Raw genomic sequence first — 21,618 nt, 5'->3', positions numbered from 1 at the left:
GCATAACTTCCAGGTAAACGGAGTGGCAAACTTCGGTACCATTAACCAAATAAAATTACTGAAAAAGGCGATGGAAAAGAGAGAATAGCTAGAGCTTGAATAATGAGGCAAGAAGGTATAACAGAGAACACCAGCTATGGGGTCACAGACTTTGTAGAACTTCATTCTTGTTGTTGTTGTTAAGCAGATGGCTTTATCTGAGTCCCTGGATCCCCATCAGTAACATTACCTACTTCGAGAATTTTTAGGGAGATTAAATATGTTAAGCGCCTAGAATAAACTGCACGCACAGCTATTAGCTGTCGTCGCTTTTATGATGCTCTGGCTGGTGAGGTCCAGGTCACCGTAAGAAGGGTCCGGCGCGCGGGAGAAGCGGCTGGGTAGAGATGGAGATTCGGGAGTTAGGGCCAACAGGTAGCTGCAGCCTGGGAGGAGAAGTGCCCCGGGGAGTTATCCGGGATCAGGTCTTTCTGGGCATCTTTAGGACTCGGCAGGAGTCAGCAACGCGAGAGCCTGTGCGCTTCTTTCCAAGTCCCAGCGGACCCTCAAGTACGAGCAGGGGTTGTCCGAGACCGGGACTGCGCGAGTGCAACACCCAGCCCCGCAGCCCCTTCGCCGCCGCCCCCGCTCCGGGCGACCCCGACAGACGTCAGTGGAAGGACAAAAATCCTCTCGGGGAGCGGGGCTCACCCCGCGCGGCTCCCGCTTTATCCCCTCAGGTTTACCTGTAAATAATCCGCTCGATTTAAATTTAGATCCATGACGGTGACACCAACGCGCTATCGGGCCGGTACAGGAGTGACAGAGGCTGCCAGATCCCAGGCCTCTGAGGGGCTACGCTCGCGCCCCCTTCAAAGACCAAAGCTAGGAGCCTCAGCAGGGATGCAAAAGCGAGGCGCCAGGGCAGCGGCGTCCGTATGACGTCAATGCGTTCGCGCGAGGAGGACACGCCCCCGGCCAAAGTGAATCCCCGCCCCTTTCCCGAAGGACTTAACCTGCCTCCAATCAGAGGCAGAGAGGAAAGGAGGAAGAGATCCAGGAGACGGGAGAAAGGTGGTTTCCCCGGAGACTGGAAACCCCGCATTGGCTCCACCCCCACCTTCGTCCAGCGCTAAGTCCTTCTCCGTGTCGACCCGCGATGTGAAACCTGAGTAGATTCTGAACTATTTTACGGATACTGGATAGGGTCCTTCAAAGAGGCGTTGTTATAGGCATTAGTTTACCACAGTAGTTATCAAGCTTTTGGCCTTACGACCCCTTTACAAAACTCTTACAAGCCATTTCGGAGGATGCCAAAGACCTCCTGTTGATATGGGCTATGTATTGATATTTACTATGTTAGAAATTAGAACTGAAATTTTTAAATGGAGTTTAAAAACGTATTAAATATTTTAATGAAGATAACTTATTTTCGAATAAAAAAAGAGGCAAAAAGACTGGTATTATTTGCAAATCTATTTACTATACACCTGAATAGTAGGTAAGTCCCAGATCTACTACTGCGTTCAATCTGCTGGTATAGGTGGGTTTTTTTTTAAGTATATGAAGAATCCGGTCCAAAATCAACAAGTGGTAGTTTCTGAAAAGCTAATTGCAATGTGGAATGTGTCTTCATTACACAACATCCAAGAAATCCTATAGGTTAATATCACCATGGATTTCATCAGAGAAGGTATCAACCTCCGACATGAATACAAATTCTGCAATATTCTAATGTGTGTTTAAAAGGCCAAATTTTAAGCATTGGCAACAAATATCAACTGTTTTCCTTGAAATGATGGGTTCCAATTTTGAATTCACAAGAAAGTGTATACCAAATATCCAAGTCTGAATAATAACTTTTCCAGTTGTGCTCTTAAAAAATAAGTATTCCAGCTAGCAACTCAATCACATAAATGTTTTTTCTTGAGGCAGTACCCTTCGGTATTTAGTAGAAATGCTTTATGTATCCTTCCCATTTCATCACACAGAATATTTAAAAAGAAACACATTCAAGAGTTGAAACTTAACAGCTTTTACTGCTTCTCAAAAGGCATTTTTATACAGAGTTTTGTTTCCTGCCAATATGTGGCATGAGGAATGCAGTGACTATTACTACAATTTGAAGCTACTGCTTTGATTCATGTTTACCTACCAGCAGTGTTAATCATCGTTGTTTTTGTACCATCAGTGCAAATTTCAACACAGTGGAAAAGGCAGGTAACATCTTAGTGTAATGAAAATAGTTTCAAAATCACAGACCCCCTGAAAAGGCCTCAGTGACCTGCAGACTACCACTGGCCTATAGTGACCCAAGGTGTGACGGAGAACTCACCTTCCCTGATTCTTTCATCAGTCCTTCCTTAATGCACAGAGTGCTCTGCCTACAGAAATACTATATATGAATGAGTAAGATACAGCTCCTCTCCTGATTTCTTTGTTCTACTAGCGCAGAGTTCACAAGTGATGGTGAAACAAGAACTCAAACCCCAAGAAGAGATGTTTCTTAGGTAGAAAAATAATTTCCTGCAAAGGATCTGAGAAGGTTTTTGACTAGGTACAAGAATGTTCCAGACATTTCTTTTTCTGAAGCTAAAATAACGCCATATTAAAACAGACAACAGTGCCTGAAGATGGGTTAACTGTGTAGCAATTTTGGGGAAAATACACATCAATTTAGAATCAACAAAAATACAGATAAATTTCAGACCTAGTTCGAAAAATAAAGCCACAGAAGAGATAGAAGAATATAGAGCTGTAGAATTTAGTAGAGTTTAGGGAATTAGAAGGTAGCTAGGACCCCCATAACAAAGTACCACAAACTGGATGACTTTAAACAACAGAAATTTATTTTCTCACAGGTCTCACAGGCTAGGAGTACAAGATCAAAGTGTCAGTAGGAAACCAATCTTCTGAGGCATCTCACCTTGGCTTGTAGATGGCCATCTTTTCTGTGACTCTTCATGAGGTCTTCCCACTTTTAGAGTTGTGTCCTAATCTCTTCCAGGAAGGAAACCAGTCAAATTGGATTAAGGCCCACCCTAATGACCTCATTCTAACTTAATTACCTCTTTAGAGGTCCTATCCCCAAATTTATTTGCATTCCAAGGTACTGGGGATTAGGACATAAGAATTTAAGTGGTACATAATTCAGCCCATAACAGAAGGCAATTTATCTGATCTTAAGAGGAATACAGGAAACCACAAAGAAGCATATTAAAAATAAAGATGAAACACTTCAATAGGTAACAAACATTTTTACATATAAAAAATTGGGGGGATATGAGTATTATACATATTCATACAAATTAATAAAAATGGAAATATTATGATTCCAATAAGTAAACAGGCAAAAATATGAACAGATATTTCATAAAGAAAGTTGTTTCTGAACAAACTTATAGAAATCTATTACCTTCATTTCTAATCAATAATACTGAAGCAAGATATCTTTTATATTTTGCCTTTCAGACTAGAAAAAAATTTAAGTGATAACACTGTAGGTTGCAGAGACAGCATGTTCTCATCAACTGTGATACTTTTAACTGGTAATAAAACCCTTTTGAAAGCAATGCATCAATATGTATCCAAACCTATAAGTATGTGATTTTATTTTTAACCCATAACTTCAATTTTGAATATTTAATCTACAAAAACAAAGCAAAATAGGAAGTCATAATTGAGGGACCATTTAAAACAAGAACCCAACTGTCCAGTATAAAGGAAATGGTGTATGTACTTCATAGACTACCGCATAGCCACTGAAAGTGAAAATAATGAAGGCTGTATAGCAATGTGGAAAGTGTTTAGGATAACAAAAATAGAATATAAAATAGTATATACACCATGATTACAATTATAGAAAAGGGCTTGTTATGAATTAAATTAAAAATTTTTTATTTGGATATAGATTAAAGGATTATAATCTTGTTTTCTGTTTTACATAAGATTTGTACATTTTTGAAAAGATTTTATTTATTTACTTGGTAGAGAGAGATAAAATGAGAGAGAGAGAGAGAGAGAGAGAGTGTGTGTGTGTGCACGAGCAAGGGAGAGGGGCAGAAGGAGAAACAGGTTCTCCGCTGAGCAGGGAGCCTAATATGGGACACCATCCCAGGACCCTGGGATCATTACCTGGGCCACAGGCAGACACTTAACTGACTGAGCCATCCAGGCACCCCAATTTTTGCAATTAAAAATAAAATTGTTATAAAATAAAATTAAAAATTAAGAGATTTTAAGACTCCTGTGTTTAGCTCTGGATAGCTCCCAAAGTGAGCATTCTTCTGTCCCTAGGATTGCCAGGTTCTGATAAAGGGCTATCCAGAACAGTAGATACCAAATCTTTCCATCTGTTTTCTTGTTTCTGTTCTCAAGTGCTGGCATTGCATATTAACATCTTAAGGAAAATGATACTGATATTATTCCTGTTTTTGCATTATAACAAACAAATCAAAATATTGAAAACCTGATAAAGGGGGAATTATCTTTTCAAATATTACTCTGGGAAATTCAATAAGTATTTCAGGGCTGGACAAAATATTAGAAACCATTAGTCCAATGTTTTCCCTTTTGGACCCACAAACCATTTTCATTGTATATACTCTTTCAAAACCCTTAGGAATTTTAATAATTATTTCTTTTTTTATTGTGAAATTTTGTGACTAAATTTGTACAGTAGGAGAATGCTTGTGTAGAAATGTTAAAGAAAAGGCAGTTTATTTTAGTTTGTTATATTATTTAAGGAAGCATTCTAAAATTCATCTTCATCCAATCTTTACAATATTTGTAATAAAAATACTGACAATGCTTATTTCCCATTTAACAAGTGATGCCCACTGTTTATTTTACTTTAAGCTAATTGTGTAACATAAAAAGGGTTTATTTTGAAGATCACATTTCTTTAAAACATTGAAATGAGGCTATGATACAGCATCAAAAATAGATAAAAAGAGCTTGCATAATATGATACTTGAAATTCGTTCATTTTACATCTAGAAAAGGCAAGTGATTTTTTTTAAAGTACCATGTTTTGTTTCTAAATGGCAAAGGTTTCAAAGAATGAATTTTAAATACTTCTTATACAATTAGCTGGGTTTTTATTCACAAAAAAGAAAAGCCAAGTTAGACAAATTGCCACTCTATTTTCTCTTTTCAAACATATTTTAAGCTACTAGAGACAACTTGGTGGGCTACATTAAAAAAGTCCAAAAACAAAAACAGATGATTGTATCTCAGATGTAATAAATATTGCCCTGAGACCATTTACAGAAGTATCATATACTTCAGTAACTTATAAATCTTATGTTGTGGTCTTAAAGCAGTCAGTATGAGTATAAATTAAACAACTTATGACTAAGAATACAAGCAACTTAAACTGCATTACAGTTAAAATCATGCAGGTGGAGATGGCTGACTGAATGACCGACTCGTAAGTATACACATTGGGCTCCACTAACACATGATATCAATTTGGAAACTCTCAAACTCTTATTTTAAAAAAAAATAACAAATGACCCTTTTAGATTGATTTAAAAAAAGAAACATGGGGAGAGAGATCATTATCACCTTGGATGATGGTATCAACCCCCTGAAACAGCTCTATGACACCCAAAGACTGAGAACCTACTTGTAGCATAACCCTGTTTGCCTGAACAAGGTATGAAACATGCAATTAACTGTCAATGTGATTTCAGTTCTCTTTAGACATCATCCATAAGACAATTTACCCTCCCATTTACAAAAGCTTTCATTTGGCTTAATACATTTAAAATTGAAATATATCAGACATGACTGTGTAAATGAAATACATTGGACATGTTTCGGTAAAAGAGTTATCCTAAGTTGTACTAACTTTGCTTTTCATAATCACAAAATATGTCATTTTTAAGTTTTTATAGTGAAAAAAGCTCTGAAAACACTGGATATTTATTTTGCTTAGTTCCCTCTTTTATTTCAAGTCTATGAGTCTAAGCTTCTCAACATATTGTGAAGGCCATTAAGTCAAGGGTCTTCAGTATATTAAATACAGAAACACAAAGTGTCACAAATTTTAAATAAGCCTAAGAAGCAATTTGGGAGTTGCTTTCTTTCCTTTATCTGTAACCGAGGAAAAAACTATGAACAGCAGCGAGGTTGAAAAAGAGATCTAGGACTTTGATAATTTTCTAATTAATCATAAATACCTAAATGTCTTCTGCTAAACAAATTGTTTTGGGTCCTGTTAAAATGTTCCCTTCCCCGAGTTGCCCCAACGACTTCTTTGAGCATTGCTTTAACCCCAGTGTACGTTAAATGCATTAAATGCATGTTAAAATGGTGAGTGGGGCAAGGACTTGCTGACCCAGACCTGTATCATTAACCTCAAAGAGGTACTAATTTTAACAGCAATTGCCTAGAGTAATCCTTACCTTGCCTCTATAGTGCCACAATAATACCCAGGTCTTAGGATGAGCTTACTGGGGACAAAGTCTACCAAGATTTGGATGTGCTGATTTACTGAAGGAATGTTCTCAGCAGAAAGGGAGGAAGGGAAATGGGGTAAGACAGAGGAAAAAAGCTAAACCAATATTTGGCCAGACTGGAGTCTGGCTGAGCCTAATGCCTCCCAAAGCTCTAGAACATGAGTTACACCAAAAAGTTGGTCCTACCTTGAAACAAGCGCCCAGGCTTTTTGTCTCCACCCCAGTCAATCTGTCATTGATATGGGGAAGAGGAGGCATAACAGCCAGGGCAAGGCTGCTTCCTTTCAGTGGAGGGTAATTCCCCGGGGGAGGGGATAGTTGCGAACTGCTAAGGAGCCAGCACACACAGAATCTGGGACATGCCTGCACTGGCCCACAAAAAGGATCTGGGCAGGACATCAATAGCATCAATAGTATCCACCGCACCTTGGCAACCCATCTTCCATCTTGGGCTACCACCTAGAAGCTATGAAGAAGGAAAAAAATGAAATACAGAAATATACCAATTTTATGTAAATATAGTAAAAACAAAACAAAACAAAAACAATCTATGTTGAGAACACTATAGTTGTGGGAGGCATGGGCTTTAAAAAAAAAAATAAAAGGAAGTATTTTCTCACAGGGTATATATGCCATGAGCTTTATCTTCTTCCAAGACTCCAAGGATCCTAGATTGGATGTCCTCAGATGAATCTGACACTTTGTCATTCAAAATGTTTCCAGTCCCACTTAGGAATATTACTAAATATGCTGTTCCATAGCTATAGGCAAACACTTATTTTTCTGGGACTCCTAGATAATACTAGAAGACTGAAAGTATTGTCTATTATGGAAACTCCATGTCTTTACTGTTTTATTATAAACTATAGTAACATATAATGATTAAAAATCAATATTCTATTCAGTTCTGAGATATAACATAAAATACAAAAAGTTTGAAAATGTTTCAGACAAAATACCATTAGCATAGCACAAAAGTTAATGAAATATTTTATAGTAGTAAAACTGTATAAAGTTCTTTTCTTACCTTAACTGTTTTAACTCCCCAAAAGTAGAAATTAAGAAATTATCTTTAAAGATCCTTATGTAGTACCATTTGATGTTCATTTTTATTTTCATGCCTAGAAAGCCTTCCTTTGTGATATAAATGATTTTTGAAGTATCATGTATTTAATGGGTTTTTAGAACCTATAAAACTATCCTTGAGCTATGATCAAAAATCATATTCCCTTAAGACTTGACAAAAAAACAGAGTGAAGAGAATCCAGGCGATAAGCCCAACACTATAAGAGATTAAAACCCAGCTCGTTAAAAAAATTTTTTTGAGTGCTTTATGTTCTGTGAATAGATGAGGGATATTACTGGCCTATATCCCCTTTCTTATTAAAGTTGTGAGGTGGTGTGGATATTACCAGTATTTAGCTCAGTTACAGAATAAATCAATTACAGGCTCATCACCATCCATTTTGTGTAAAAAGTGTAACTGAAATGCTTCGATAAGAAAAAGGATGTCAATCACTAAGTAGTGATAGCAAGAGATGCCTCAAAGGGAAATGAAACATACCTGGTGCTGCTTGAATATGTGTTTCCATGTAGACAGCCATTGCTCACTCTTGGTTCTTCCCATACACATACCCTCTAAAACTCAGAATGAAGCTAATGGGCAAGATAAAAGTTAGTGGTTGATAGCTTCTTTAGCATTAAACATCAGAGGCAGAAATTAGAAGGTTATCACAAAATAGCAACCCTGCATGGACCCTAACTTTAAAAAAACAAACAAACTCACCACCCCACTGAATAAATTCACATTACCGAAAAACAACAAATGAAAATTTAAGACAGAAAACAAACTCTATATACTTTAGAAAAATCTTTAATGTGTCATTTTGAACAATTCTATGAAACTTAAATATGTAATGTAATTATATTTTCTATTAATTCATTTCATTGTTAAATTCTTCATTCAGGGCTCAAAGGTTCTAGGATTATGAGTGATGCCAAAAATTCTAAGAAAATCTTACCATCATAGCTGGTTATAAAATTTCTTTAATTTCTATTAAAAAAAAAAACCTCTTAGCACTTGGACAAGGGAAGGAATGCTACATGGTGATGGCCTTTTCATTTTTATTTGTATTTTGTTGGCAGTTCTGTTCAGTTGGTTTCAACATTTATTGAGCACCTACTATGTACCAGGCACTGTACTAGACGCTGGAGACACTAAGATGAATAAGACATGGTCCCTGTCCCCAAGGAGTTTACAGTCTCTTGGAGGCAAACAGGTAGTGCAAAGACATAGAGTTTATTCTAAAGTGGACAAAAGTGTCAGTAATGGAATAATACTGGGCCTTTAAATACAATGGCATGTCATTGTTTATAATGTCAAGGCAGACAATTAAAATGAAGAGCATTTTCATGTGATAAAACAATAAAATCATTAAGACCTAAGTTTTAAAGATTCACATGATAAAGGTAGTTAATACTAAAAATTTACACCATAGTTTTTCAAGTATTTCATACTTAGAAATATTATTGCCCACTTTTGTGCTATAGTCAAAGCCATTATTCTAGGTTACTGAATCATTCACATCTCGGCATGCTAGGATTCAGTTTCTCACTGAGTTTATGAATCAGAACGGCTAATTCCTCAGTTGCTTGGCTCTTGTCCTCCAAAAGTTCATAACGAAGGCTGGAGATATCTTGCTTGATTTCTTTTAATTCACCTATAGTATGTGTATTTAAAAAAAAATCATTGGTAATTTGCTCTTTGGATCAGAAAAGAAGAGAGAGTGAAATTCATACAAATGCATATAATATTAATACATTTGCTTCATGAAGTCCAAGTTATTTTTACGGAATTTTTTCCTTCAAGATATTTAAGAAGTATTAGTCTTTTTTTTTTTTTCTTTTTTTAGATTTTTAAAAATTTGTTTGAGGGAGAGAGAGAGAGATCACAAGCAGGGGGAACTGCAGGCAGAGGGAGAAGAAGGCTCCTTTCTGAGTAAGGAGCCTGATGCAGGATTCAATCCCAGGACTCTGGGATTATGACCTGAGCCAAAGGCAGACACCTAACCTGAGTCACCCAGCTGTCCCAAGAAGTATTAGTCTTTAAAAATACACTGACCTTTGAGAAAGTTGTAAGAAATAGTCCAGCTATGTTTTCAATAGTAAAACTCAGCTAAATTACTGTTCTGTGGCTCAAACACCTCTTAACACAGGGCAATTTTTCAGCTACCTGATATACAGCCAGAGTATCCCATTCTGTCTATAGAGAGCCCCTTCAGTTTCCTCAGACATAAGGGTTGAAACCTACATGGATCATCTCCCTTTGCTAGGATGGATGAGACTCCTAGCAAAACAAAACTTTACCAAAGGTGATTCAATCTGTTTAACAGGCAAATATTGACATGGGACAAGTAAATTTTAAGGAATTTACTTCCTTAAAATTGAAGTAAGGGAAGGCAAGAAAAAAAAAGTCGGAGTGATTATTAGGGAAGGCTATGGTAATGAGCTTAGGGCCGAGGAACACTTTGTAGGACACAGAAAACCAATGTATAAGGAAGTAACAAGTAACAAGTAAGAAATTAAGTTTAGGTGTGATACACTGGCAATGTGTATACACACAGGAGTCTCCAAAGGAGACTTTCTGGCTCTTAAAGCACATGTATTCCCATAATTCAGCTTGGCAGTATTTTGAGTATATGTAGTTTGCAATTAAGACCTAGATTCTCTTGCAAACGATAGCAATGTAGGTAAGCTATTGACATTGGAAGGTGAACTTTGGGGTGGAAATTTATCCTGAATCTAAGAAATGATTCTTCACAAATTATTGGTATTTTAACAAGCTTTCTGTAAAAGAATCACATGTAAAACCTACCTTCCATAATACTCGCTGGTACCTTTATGATGCTGAAAAATGTAATTTCTACATTCTTTTATATATATACAAGTCAGAAACTTTTTATCTTAAAGAACTCTATTCCTCAAGAATACACATAAAACATTTGCAGATTCCTTTTTTTAGGCAAAAAAAAAAAAAAAAAAAATAAAGTGCTTCTTCCTTTCCCATCTGGCAATATGATTCTAATTTGAAATCACGAGGCTGGTCTTTTGTGAAGGAAATGGATTCTTACACCATTCAGTATCACATTTGGACTATAAACCCATTAGATCCCCGTTCACCTCCTTAGCGCCATATCCTCCTTCCTTGTTTTTGAGTTATGGGGAGACTCTTCATTAAGTGTTATTTGTAGTCTACCAATACGGGAAACACAAACTACTCAACCTCTTGCACTTCAGTTTCTTCATTTATTAAATGAGGATATTAAACTCTATGATAGTTTAGTTAGAACTTTGTTCAAACTCCATATTCTCATTAACTCATTTTCCTCTTTGGAGCAAGGATATGGAAGATGTCCCTTTGTTTTTGATGTTGTCAGCCATCCAATTACCCCAGATAACTTTGTTTTTCTTGTCCTCCCCCCGCCCCCACCAGGGAGGTTACTGCACGAATGATCAGATTTCTGCTTCCTGAACTACAACCCCTTTCCATCCCATCTCCCTGAGACAGCTTCTTGGGCATCATGATTGGATTTTTGCTGGTCTTCAATCACACATTCATACACTTCTTTTCTACATACACGTATCAGTGGACAGACCCAGATTTTCCAAGGATTCCCGGCATCCATCAAGTAATGGTTTTGAAGGCCATCACCATTTTATTTAGTTTAGCCCTTTCTTCTCTTATCAGCAAAGATAGATCTCATGGCATCTCATTGCTATTAGAAGCTACACTTTCCATTTTATTTTTTTTATTTTTTTGCTACACTTTCCATTTTTAAGGCAACTTACTTTTCCCAGTTTAATTTCTTTCCAACTCTCGGCCTGTTCTTTGGCCTTGCCTTTGGAGAAACGTTTTTATAGTACTGACAGATGCCCTGCCTAGGATATGCCTGGAAAAATAGGTACCTTAAATAAGGAGTCAAGAAAAAAAGTGAAAGGCAAAAGTGAAACACGAGATGAGAAAAATGGGTTACAGATTTCTTTCTGTACAACAAAGCAAAAATTTTTCTGAAGAAATGTATGTTCTATTTGAGCCAACCAGCCAACTATTTTATTGGAAAATGTTAACGTTGCAAAAATGTTAACACTCATGTGAACTCACTGCAACAGAACTGAAACTACTGACTACTTTATATAATAGGGCTTACAAGGCTTCCAGAGTGATGCAGGTTTTACATTCTAAGAATCAGTTACGACATTCTGAGTAGAGATCAATTGTCTCTGATTGACATTTTTAATAACCTTTTCTTTTAAAAGACAGTTTTAGAAATGTAACCTAAGATTCTCCTATCAATCTTGGAACTGTTGCCCGAGATTGGATTTTTAAAAGTATCCTTCAATATCAAGTTCCCCAAGGTCATTAAGTTAGTTGCAAAAGGATGTTTCTCAAGATGAAGATGCTTACCTTCATTAACTTCATCATTTTCTTTGTCCACTTGTGCTTTCAGAACATATCGCTTTATAAGTCTTTTCATTATCTGCTGTTGATCAAAAAGAAATAATTATATCATCAATGATACACATAAGTAACCTGGATCCTATTCTCCAAAGAGACTTACATACCTGTAAAGCAAACGCAGCTTGGGAGAGAAAAACTTTATCTAACTATTTACAGAAGATTTCAGAACTCAACCATTTTTCACCTTCTATTAAGACTTACTGTATAATCTACATACATTCTCCACCACCCATAGGAATGGAAGAAGCTAAAAAAAAGTTAAGTTGGAAGAATTAATTCATTGTTTCTTTTTAAGATGTGCTACCACATTATTATCTAAAAACACTACTTTGTTTCTCACTGTAAAAAAAATATAAATATATGTTCAACAGAGAAAAGTTGGAAATTACAGAAAAGAAGAAATAAACATAGTTCATTAATTGTCCCACTATCCAAAGATAATCATTGTTATTTTGGTGTATGTCTTTTTAAATTTTGTATGTATACTGAATACTATATATATATATACACACACACATACATATTTTATGTTTTCAAAATACCATTATTTTGTGATATTGTATGTTTTCTTTTCATAGCAATATATATTATAAACATATTTAATCTAAAGAAATGCTCTTACAGGATAACTATTTATCCATAAGGAAAAAGTAAAGTAAAATTGGAGCTCTACTTTATACCATACATGAAAAATTAATTCCATATGCATCTTAAATGTGAAAGATAAAGCTTGTAAATTCTTTAAAGCATAGAAGAACGTATTTATAAATTCAGTGTAGAGCTGGATGGTTTTTAAACAAGATAAAAAAATTCCAATTAAAATAGAAAAGATTGATGAATTCAATATTATTACTATTAAAACTTCATTCAAACCTCTGGTAATAGAGATACTATAAAGAAAACAAAAAAGCAAGCCACAAACTGGAAGAAAATATTGGCAATACTTACAACTGATAAATAATTTAATTTGGATTTAAAATACACGAAGAACTTTAATTCAAGAAGAAAAACTCAAATAGCCCAATAGAAAAAAGGGCAAAGACAAACAGGCATTACATAGAAATGGAATCATGAATAGTCAAGTCAATAGGCATATAAAACAATCTCAAATCCTTTTCTCAAGGAAATACAGTTTACAATTAAACGGAGACACAATTTCACATCTAAAAAGGGAAAAATATAATAAATTTTATAATGCCAAATGTTGGAAAGAATATGAGTCAATGGGGACTTTGACACTCTACCAGCATGATACAAACAGATCGCTCTGGGAAGCAATTTGGCATTATCTTTCAAAGTTGAGCACTGGCACATCCTTTCACCCAGAAAGTCCACTCCTTGATACAGAGACTGGAAAAACTTTACACAAGTGGACCAAGAGACATAAACAACAGTATTTATAGCAATCTTGTCCAAAGCAGCAAATACAAACCAGGAAACAAAGATCAACAGGAGAATAGAGAAACCATGGTATGTTACACAATGTAATCTCATGGTGTTCACTAATGAAATAAAATAATGAAATCAGTAAGCCATAGCCACATAAAACAGGATGGATGAAACTTAGAAGCATAAATGTTGAATGAAAAATTCAGTTTGCAGACTTCACAAAGTATAAAACTATTCTTACAAAGCTCGATAAGTAAATCTACATAATGCATTGTTAGGAATATTTTTTTAATGTAATAAGTTTATACTTGAAAAGGAAACTAAAGCAAGAGGATGAGAAACTCAAACTTCAACTTAGCAATTACCTCATAGGTGGAGGCAAGGGGTGGGCCAGGAAGGAGCACCTAAGTAGAGGCAATGGGCAGAGAATGTCGCCATTTTCAGGGAAGTGGTGGTTTCTATAAGCATACATGTCATTATAATTTATTATGTGTTACTTAAATTATTGTACATATATCAAATACCACATTAAAAAAAATAAAGGAAGGAAGGGGGGAAAAGGCCTGAACTGAAGGGAAGATATAGTTAAGAAAGTAGAAATCATGAAGCTAAGTGACCCATTAGATACCAAGCTCAAGGAAAGGGAGAAATCTAGGAATATTCAAAATGTCTATCTCAAAGAATAACAGATCAAGAGAGAAACTATGCTACTGGAAAGGAAAAACCCATTTTACCAATTGTAGTAAAATAGAAAACCTATTGAATTCTGTGGAATCTAGACTTCAGGGCAGACTCATAGCTGGGTGGACTTGGCTTGGACCTGCTTGTTCATTCGCCAAATATTTATTGAAAGACAGCTTGGTGCCAGGTACTGTCCTAAATGTTAGGGATGCAACAGTAAGCACAGCTCCTACTCTATCTAATAAAATGTCATTGGAACAATTCACTATGATGGGTGGACATGTCAGGGATCTACTTAACCTTAGGGGACAGCAAAGGTGATTCCTATAGAAAGAAAATACAAAGAAATGGTTATCAGTTAAAAACAATTTGAAAGGCAGTAATACAAATCACTGGGAAAGAAAAGACTGACAAATAGGACCAAGACAAGAACTATTCTTAAGGGAAAATTAAAATTAGATCTCTACCTCATATCATATATAAAACAAATTTTTCAAGTCAAATAGATAAAAGGTCTAAATGTGAAAAGCAAAATTTTTAAAGGAATAGAGAAATACATCTTGAAAAAGCTAAAGGAAAGGATAAGCCACAAGGAAGAATAAATCTGACTATATTAAAACATTTTAAAACTTTTATGCAAGAAAGAATACCAATGAAATGTAACCTTATGTCAAATGAGATTTTTCTGGTTGTCCTGAAATTGTTGATAAATCCAAAACTGATGAGAAAGGATGCTAAGTACTCCATGGTCTAAGACCAACCTGTCACTAGCAGTTGGGGCCAGCCACCTCTCAAGGCTTACTGAAACTCACTAGACCAGTACTTCCCATGAATTCCCTCCTCACTCCATATAAGAAAAAGGACTGAGACATGGGAGGAGTCAGGGGCTTTTGGGGTGAAGAGATTATTCTTTCTTTCTGGGTGGAAGGAAGGAAGATAGGGTACCTCCAATCCCCAGAAGCCAAGGGAGGGGGAAAAGCCAAGGCAATCACTCATAAAGATTATAGTTGCCTAAACCAAAAGCCTGGCATCCTGCTCCCAATTAAATATCGATCCCAGCAAACTTGCTGACCTGCTCCTGGCAATTAAGTCAGGGCGAAAAAAGAACTCAGTTAAGAGTATAACAGCCATTGGGTCAACCTGTACTCCCATTATTTGGCAAACAGATAAAATTTCCACTGTATTGGTGGAAGGCATTAATACACATCAGTGGGAAAGGGGAGTCTATTCAATGAATGGGACTGGGATAACAGGCTGTCCTTATGGAAAAGTGAAAATTGGATGTGAACTTGAAGTCAGGGCTAGATCTCTGCTTCAGGAGCTAGGCAAAGGGGAGGTAGCCCCCGTGGCTTTTTCAAACACTCTCACTATGCTCCCAGCCCAGTTACAAAGGCAGCATATGGGTGCCTGCCACAGTGAGGACGTTAAAACTTGTCCAGCATTAGAGCAGTAGTGACAAACAAGGAGGAAGCTGCACCCACAGTTCACTCAAGTGGAAAAATGCTTGCCCTTTGGCTTGTTCTTCCCACTCCACATGGCAGAGGATGCCTTGATGAGTTAGGGGATGGATGTATATACAAAGCAGACCATAGCCTTTCTCCACTAGAGACATGGAAAGGTTTCATTTATGCTAGGAGTAAGGAGGAGAGGAGATTTAGATTTGATTTGGACATTCATGGTTCAAGATAAACTTAACTGTCTTCTTTAATTATAAATAAGAGACTTTTTAATAACCAAGTTACTGGAGAGTTATGGAGTCTTGACAAGATGTTGTAAAGGGATCCTCCATCCAACAGAAAAGAAGAGTCCCAAATAGGACAGTTAGTGGGAAAATATTGAAAACAAAGTTATTTTATACACTCATAGGCTGAGACGCCCTAATAAACCCATTACCCAAAGTTAAAAGACAAACCGAAAAGAGAAGTTGTTTGCGAAACACATCAACAAAGAATTGGAATGGGGGTGCCTGAGTGGCTCAATGGGTTAAGCCTCTGTCTTTCAGCTCAGGTCATGATTTCGGGGTCCTGGGATCAAGCCCTGCATCAGGCTCTCTGCTCAGCAGTGAGCCTGCTTCCCTCTCTCTCTCTCTGCCTGCTTCTTTGCCTACTTGTGATCTCTGTCTGTCAAATAAATAAAATCTTAAAAAAAAAAAAGAATGGGGATGAAGAATATTACAGAATTTTGAGAAGTCAATAAGGAAAAGGCAAATAGCCAAGTAGAATCAGGAAAAGGAATTTAAATTCACAAAAAAGGAAATCTGAATGACCAACATATAAAAAGATGTTCAATTTCACTTAGTAATCAGAGAAGAGTAAATTAAAATAACAAATGCATTCACACCTATGAGTTTAGCGAACATTTTTTCTTCCAAAAAGATTTCATATCTATCGAAGAGCTGAAAGTAAAACGAATTCACATATACTCTTTACCTAGATTCACCAGTGTGAGAAAGTTGCTACCTTGCTTTATCTCACTGTCTATATATTATTATACTGCTAAGGCATTTGAAAAGAATTTTCAGACATCATGTCCCTTTATCTTTAAATACTTCAGTATTGGGACGCCTGGGTGGCTCAGTTGGTTAAGCAGCTGCCTTCAGCTCAGGTCATGATCCCAGCATCCTGGGATCCGAGTCCCACATCGGGCTCCTTGCTCGGCGGGAGCCTGCTTCTCCCTCTGCCTCTGCCTGCCATTCTGTCTGCCTGTGCTCGCTCCCCCCCCCCCCGATAAATAAATAGAATCTTTAATAAATAAATAAATAAATACTTCAGTATTCCCAAAGAACAAGAATATTCTCTTATATAACCATCCTACAATGATCAAACTTTAGAAAAATTAACATGGGTCAAGAACTGTTTAATACATAGTTCATATTCAGTTTCTTTTTCCTGAGGAATAATACTGCTTTCAGATGTTATTTATCTTTAGTCTTCTTTTATCTGGAACAGTTCCTTGGCCTTTGTCTTTCATGAGACCCACATTTTTTAAGATGTATGGGGCAGTTGTTTTTTAGTAGGCAAATGTTTTAAAATCTGTTAATACCAAGTGCTTCTGCAAACAGTGAGAAACTCTTGTACCATGTTGATGGAACTATAAACTGATAAGCTACTCCCAGGTAGGTCATCCAGAAAAACACTTAGAAATGTACAAAAGTAGACACTTATTAAGATCTTAAATACAGCATTATTTATAATAGTCAGAGAAGGAAAATAAGAGAAATATTCATCAACAGAGGAATAAAAAACAAAATGGTTTATTCATACAATGGAATATTACACTATAACAGTGAGAATGGAAAACAAGATGTACATGTATCAATATAGGTAATTCTCAAAAGCATAAAGTGGAAAAAGTGCAGAATATGTAGTATATTGTTTATGTATATTTTAAAAACACATAAAACTAGTACATAAAATTATGAATGTACTTATGAAAGTAAAAATATAGAGAAGCATACATGGGAAGAACATACTTGAACTTCAAGATAGTAAAGATCCTCATGGAAGGATAAGAGCTAATGGGATAGGGTGGGGGCATTTAGTTGTATCAAAAAATCCAAAAGGTCAAGAAGAATATGGCAAAATGTTAGCACTTATTAAATCAAGATGGTAGTGGCACAGATGTCTACCAGGATATTTGTGGTACCATTCTGTGTATGGAATAGTTTATCATCAAAATTTAAAATATAATAAAATAAAAACAATTAAAATATTCTTCTGAGTAGGCTTTTAATGCTGCCTAACAAACTGATGTGCTTCACCAGCCTGGGCATTCATTCCATTTCCAGCAGCAATAGCCCTTCAATTATAATAAACAGACAAACATATTTCACTTTTACAAACAAAGCTGTAAACACTTCAGCTAATACATAAACTGAGAAAATTTCAGAGCTTCTAAGGGCTTGTTTAGAACCATTCAGAAATGTGTTATTTAGAAATCCTATCTCTACAAAAAAATAAAACTGCTCAAAAATTAAAATGAGGCAGAATGAGTTTGGAGTAAAAAAAATCTCTGACTTTGACCAGGTCTTTATTTATTAGCTGAGTGAACTTAAGGTGCTTAAACTCCCTAAGCTCCCATTTCCTCCATATTAAAAAATGGGGGTAATAAAAATTCAGAGGTTGTATGGATTAAATCATCAAGCGCATGTAAAAGCAGGATTTCTGCTTAGAAGAGGTTCATTCTTGCTAGCATTATTTATGAAGGTAAAATGTGAAGACTAAGATATTGCTACCCATATGCTCTAATAGAATATTCTCTAAAATATTTAACATAATCCAAAACTATACTTAGAAAAAGTCTATGAAAAGATGTACGGTATTTTTTAAAGCATATTTACTGCCAGAAAGAAAGAAGATAGGAAAATAAAATATTTTAAAAATTCAAATAGAGTACAGATTCCCTAGAAACACCTGTACAGAGTCACTCAGATTAAATTCTTTCACTGCAGGTAGATACATTCATCTTTGACCTATAGGGAAAATTATGGTTACAGGTTTAAATTTTTTTTCCCTTCAAAATTGGGTGTTTTAGGTTTTTCATGTATCCCATAAAAATTCTCATTTTTAAAAAAGTTTTTTTTATCTTAATATTTACAGTTTAAATATATTTATATCTACCACCATCCTAAATTTGAGCTTCTCTACAAGGCAAGAAGATACCTGATGTTGGATTGAACTCAGTTTCTCCACACATGGCACTACCTGGCAACAGTCCATCCCTCAGTTCATGTTGGAAAAATAATTCATGTGACTTCCAAAATTATGTACAATTCAGAGAAGGGGCAAAGGCTGGCCATTTCCATTCTATTAGGTGGCTTGTCTGGTGAACCCGAGGCAGTATTGTGTAAGCAGTTAAAAAAGTGGGCTTTAAGGGCAAATTGCCTGGATTTGAGTTGTGACTCCATTATTTATAAGCTGTGGAACCTTGGCAACTAAAATTGCGTACTGGAAATGTTACAATATACACTGTAAAAGAAATAATATAGGTAAATTACATGGTAGGTGCTCAATTAACATAACTATTATGCTTTCATTATCATGTATGCTTCTGTAAAGCAAATCTTGATTAACCAATCTTAATAATGATGGTTATACAGGCAAAGATCATAAAACATATGTGACACGTAAAATTACCATTATAAATATTATCTTCAAATTTTCAACTGATTCCTTAACCAAAGCCAGTCCATTAACTAAATTGACGAATAACAGTTTCATCATTTTCCCTTCTTGGTCAAGTTACTAACTAATGGAATAGAAAACTAAAGAAATAAAGAAGTCTATAGATTGATTTCCACAGTTCACATACCTCCAGAAACTACCCAAATTTCTTGATATGATCCTGTGAGTCACTCTTTAAGGTAGATACTGTGACTTTTGTGGAGTAGACTATGGGTTTTCTCTATCCAGGGTGGAAAGCCTAGGTAGTAGTTACCTCAAACATTATCTCTTGCTAATAAATCTGAGTTCCTTTCTCAACTCTCCATTCAGACTGGGAAAAGGAATGAAATGTGGGTGGTTGGATATATAGATATGTTCTTCGTTCCCAAAAGGCATCAAAGCTTCTCTTCTCACTTGGTTATTTTTCACTGATTCAAATTCAAGTAACAACTGTGAAACATTCTCTCAAGTACCTTTACCTTCATTTTCTCATTTAATTCTATAGAGAAGCCAAATTTAACTGTTATCAGGAGTTCCATAATAGGGATAGTAGCAATCTTTAAAGTATGACTATAAGGCAAAACTCATTGGGAGTCGGAGAGGAGAAGTGAGTTGGGGGAAATCGGAGGTGGGGACAAGCCATGAGAGACTGTGGACTCTGAGAAACAAACTGAGGGTTTTGGAGGAGAAGGGGATGGGTGTTGGGTGAGCCCCGTGGTGGGTATTATGGAGCGTACATATTTGCATGGAGCACTGGGTGTGGTGCATAAACAATGAATTTTGGAACACAGAAAAAAAAAATAAAATTAAATTAAATTTAAAAAGAAACAAGCATAAAGAACTCAGAAGAATAAAATTTTAGAGAGGGAAGGGACCTTGGAAGTCACATGTTTTTCATATTTTCATACCACTCACTTTGAGATGGCCTGACCCATCACCATTGCCCAGCCTCTGAACCAACAGCTGTGATTCAGAGCCTAAAACACTTTCCGGACAGCTGATTTAATCTATTTTTAGACAACCGTAGCAGTTTAAAAACAATTCTTTTGTATTGCACCAAATCTGCTTTATTGTACCTTCTAACCACTAGTCCAAGTTCTGTTCTTTAGAGAAACAATCACTTTTTCTATTTGATCAGTTTTCAAATATTCCTCTCCTCTTGGTTTCCCTAGGTTCTCATACCATTTCTTTACATTTCACCTACATCACATGGCCACAAACACAGGGTTGTGTGACGTTCATCTACTTTTTTCTGCCCTTCACTTCCTTCCCAACTCAACTCCACCTTTCCATTCCAGGGAGAGAGAGATCCTTGAAGGCATGGGCTGTAACTTTATATCCTTATAATGAAGGACCATTCTGAATAGTGGGAGTCTTAAATGTGCCTTCAAACTCACTGTGAGTGAAGCTTAATATGAATGTGTCATGTTGCTTCCTTTAGAGAAAAACTGCCATGTGCTTTCCAGTAAAACCAAGCCACCTATGTTAGCCTTCATGGATTAGATCAGAGACTACCATGTGGGCCAAAGACAGCCTGATACTACCTGGGCCAAAGTTGTCCCCAAGTCAAAGAAGCTGGTTAAAGCAGAGCTGCTACCAGAGACCCCAGAGATAACAGGCCCCAAGAACCTACAGCCTTGCCTCTGTGCAGCCTTAGAAAAACCTCCCTTTTCTTAAGGTCACCTTAGCATAACTACGTACCTTTAACTTGAACTAACACAGGTATTCATGAACAGAATTCAATCAAGGCCATCCCTCCAAGACCTTATGTTTTCAGAAAACTCATCCTTAGTTCTGTTAAAAAAAAAATCTGTACATACATAACGAAAATGATCTCAGCATACTATTAATAATTAATGTTAATATAAATAATACTGTCAACAATGAAAGAATTTTGGAAACTCTTCCTCTGTTGTACTTTGAGACACATTTGAATCTCTCTGCTTTTGAGGTAAATGGTGAGGAAATACTCATTTAGATCTAAAACGCATATGGTGGTAAAACCAACCGGTGGTGGCCATGTGTTTTTTGAAGATGGATGTGACTATTTTTGAAAAATATGTAAAGTTACTATGGCATTGACTCAGTTAATAATGTGAATAATTATCTGAATTTAGTAATGAGAATAAAGCATTTTTGTATATCTTATGAACTAAGTATAAAAGTAATTCTTTAGAGATATTCCAAAAATATTCTAAGCTATGGTAGCACCATCAGCATTGGTGTACCCCAAAAGGTTACCACTTTGAAGGAAATAACCCCCATTTAGCAGATTAGGATCTAGGATTTCTTTAAGGCAGGTCATATATTAAAATACACTGCCTAAAAAATATCGATAACAACTAAACCAATTGTTATCATTGTGGAGTTCATAATAAAGAGACTTTATCTAAATATAATCAAGGCATTTATATGAAGTTTGATT

The 21,618-nt window shown here is 36.1% G+C and overlaps 2 protein-coding genes across 6 annotated transcripts in view; both read right to left on the bottom strand.

Annotated features, from left to right (window-relative positions):
• The window catches only part of BBS7 (Bardet-Biedl syndrome 7), a 44,343-nt gene extending 43,413 nt beyond the window's left edge, over positions 1–930 (bottom strand). The window contains exon 1 of the mRNA XM_082726784.1: positions 726–930. Within this exon, the coding sequence (XP_082582910.1) occupies positions 726–761 (36 nt within the window). The 5' untranslated portion in view covers positions 762–930. The remainder of the gene's footprint in view (positions 1–725) is intronic.
• Positions 931–8,906: 7,976 nt separating this feature from the next.
• The window catches only part of TRPC3 (transient receptor potential cation channel subfamily C member 3), a 72,356-nt gene continuing 59,644 nt past the window's right edge, over positions 8,907–21,618 (bottom strand). For 3 of the 5 annotated variants that reach the window (XM_082726778.1, XM_082726780.1, XM_082726781.1), the window contains 2 exons: positions 11,908–11,983; positions 8,907–9,163 (listed from right to left, as the gene is read on the bottom strand). In XM_082726778.1, the coding sequence (XP_082582904.1) occupies positions 9,021–9,163; positions 11,908–11,983 (219 nt within the window). In that variant the 3' untranslated portion in view covers positions 8,907–9,020. The remainder of the gene's footprint in view (positions 9,164–11,907; positions 11,984–21,618) is intronic. The other 2 variants (XM_082726779.1, XM_082726782.1) reach the window with 1 other exon arrangement.

Source organism: Mustela nivalis (genome assembly GCF_964662115.1).
Source record: "Mustela nivalis genome assembly, chromosome: 4".
Taxonomy (NCBI): Eukaryota; Metazoa; Chordata; class Mammalia; order Carnivora; family Mustelidae; genus Mustela; species Mustela nivalis.
This window is presented reverse-complemented; position numbering and strand designations above follow the sequence as displayed.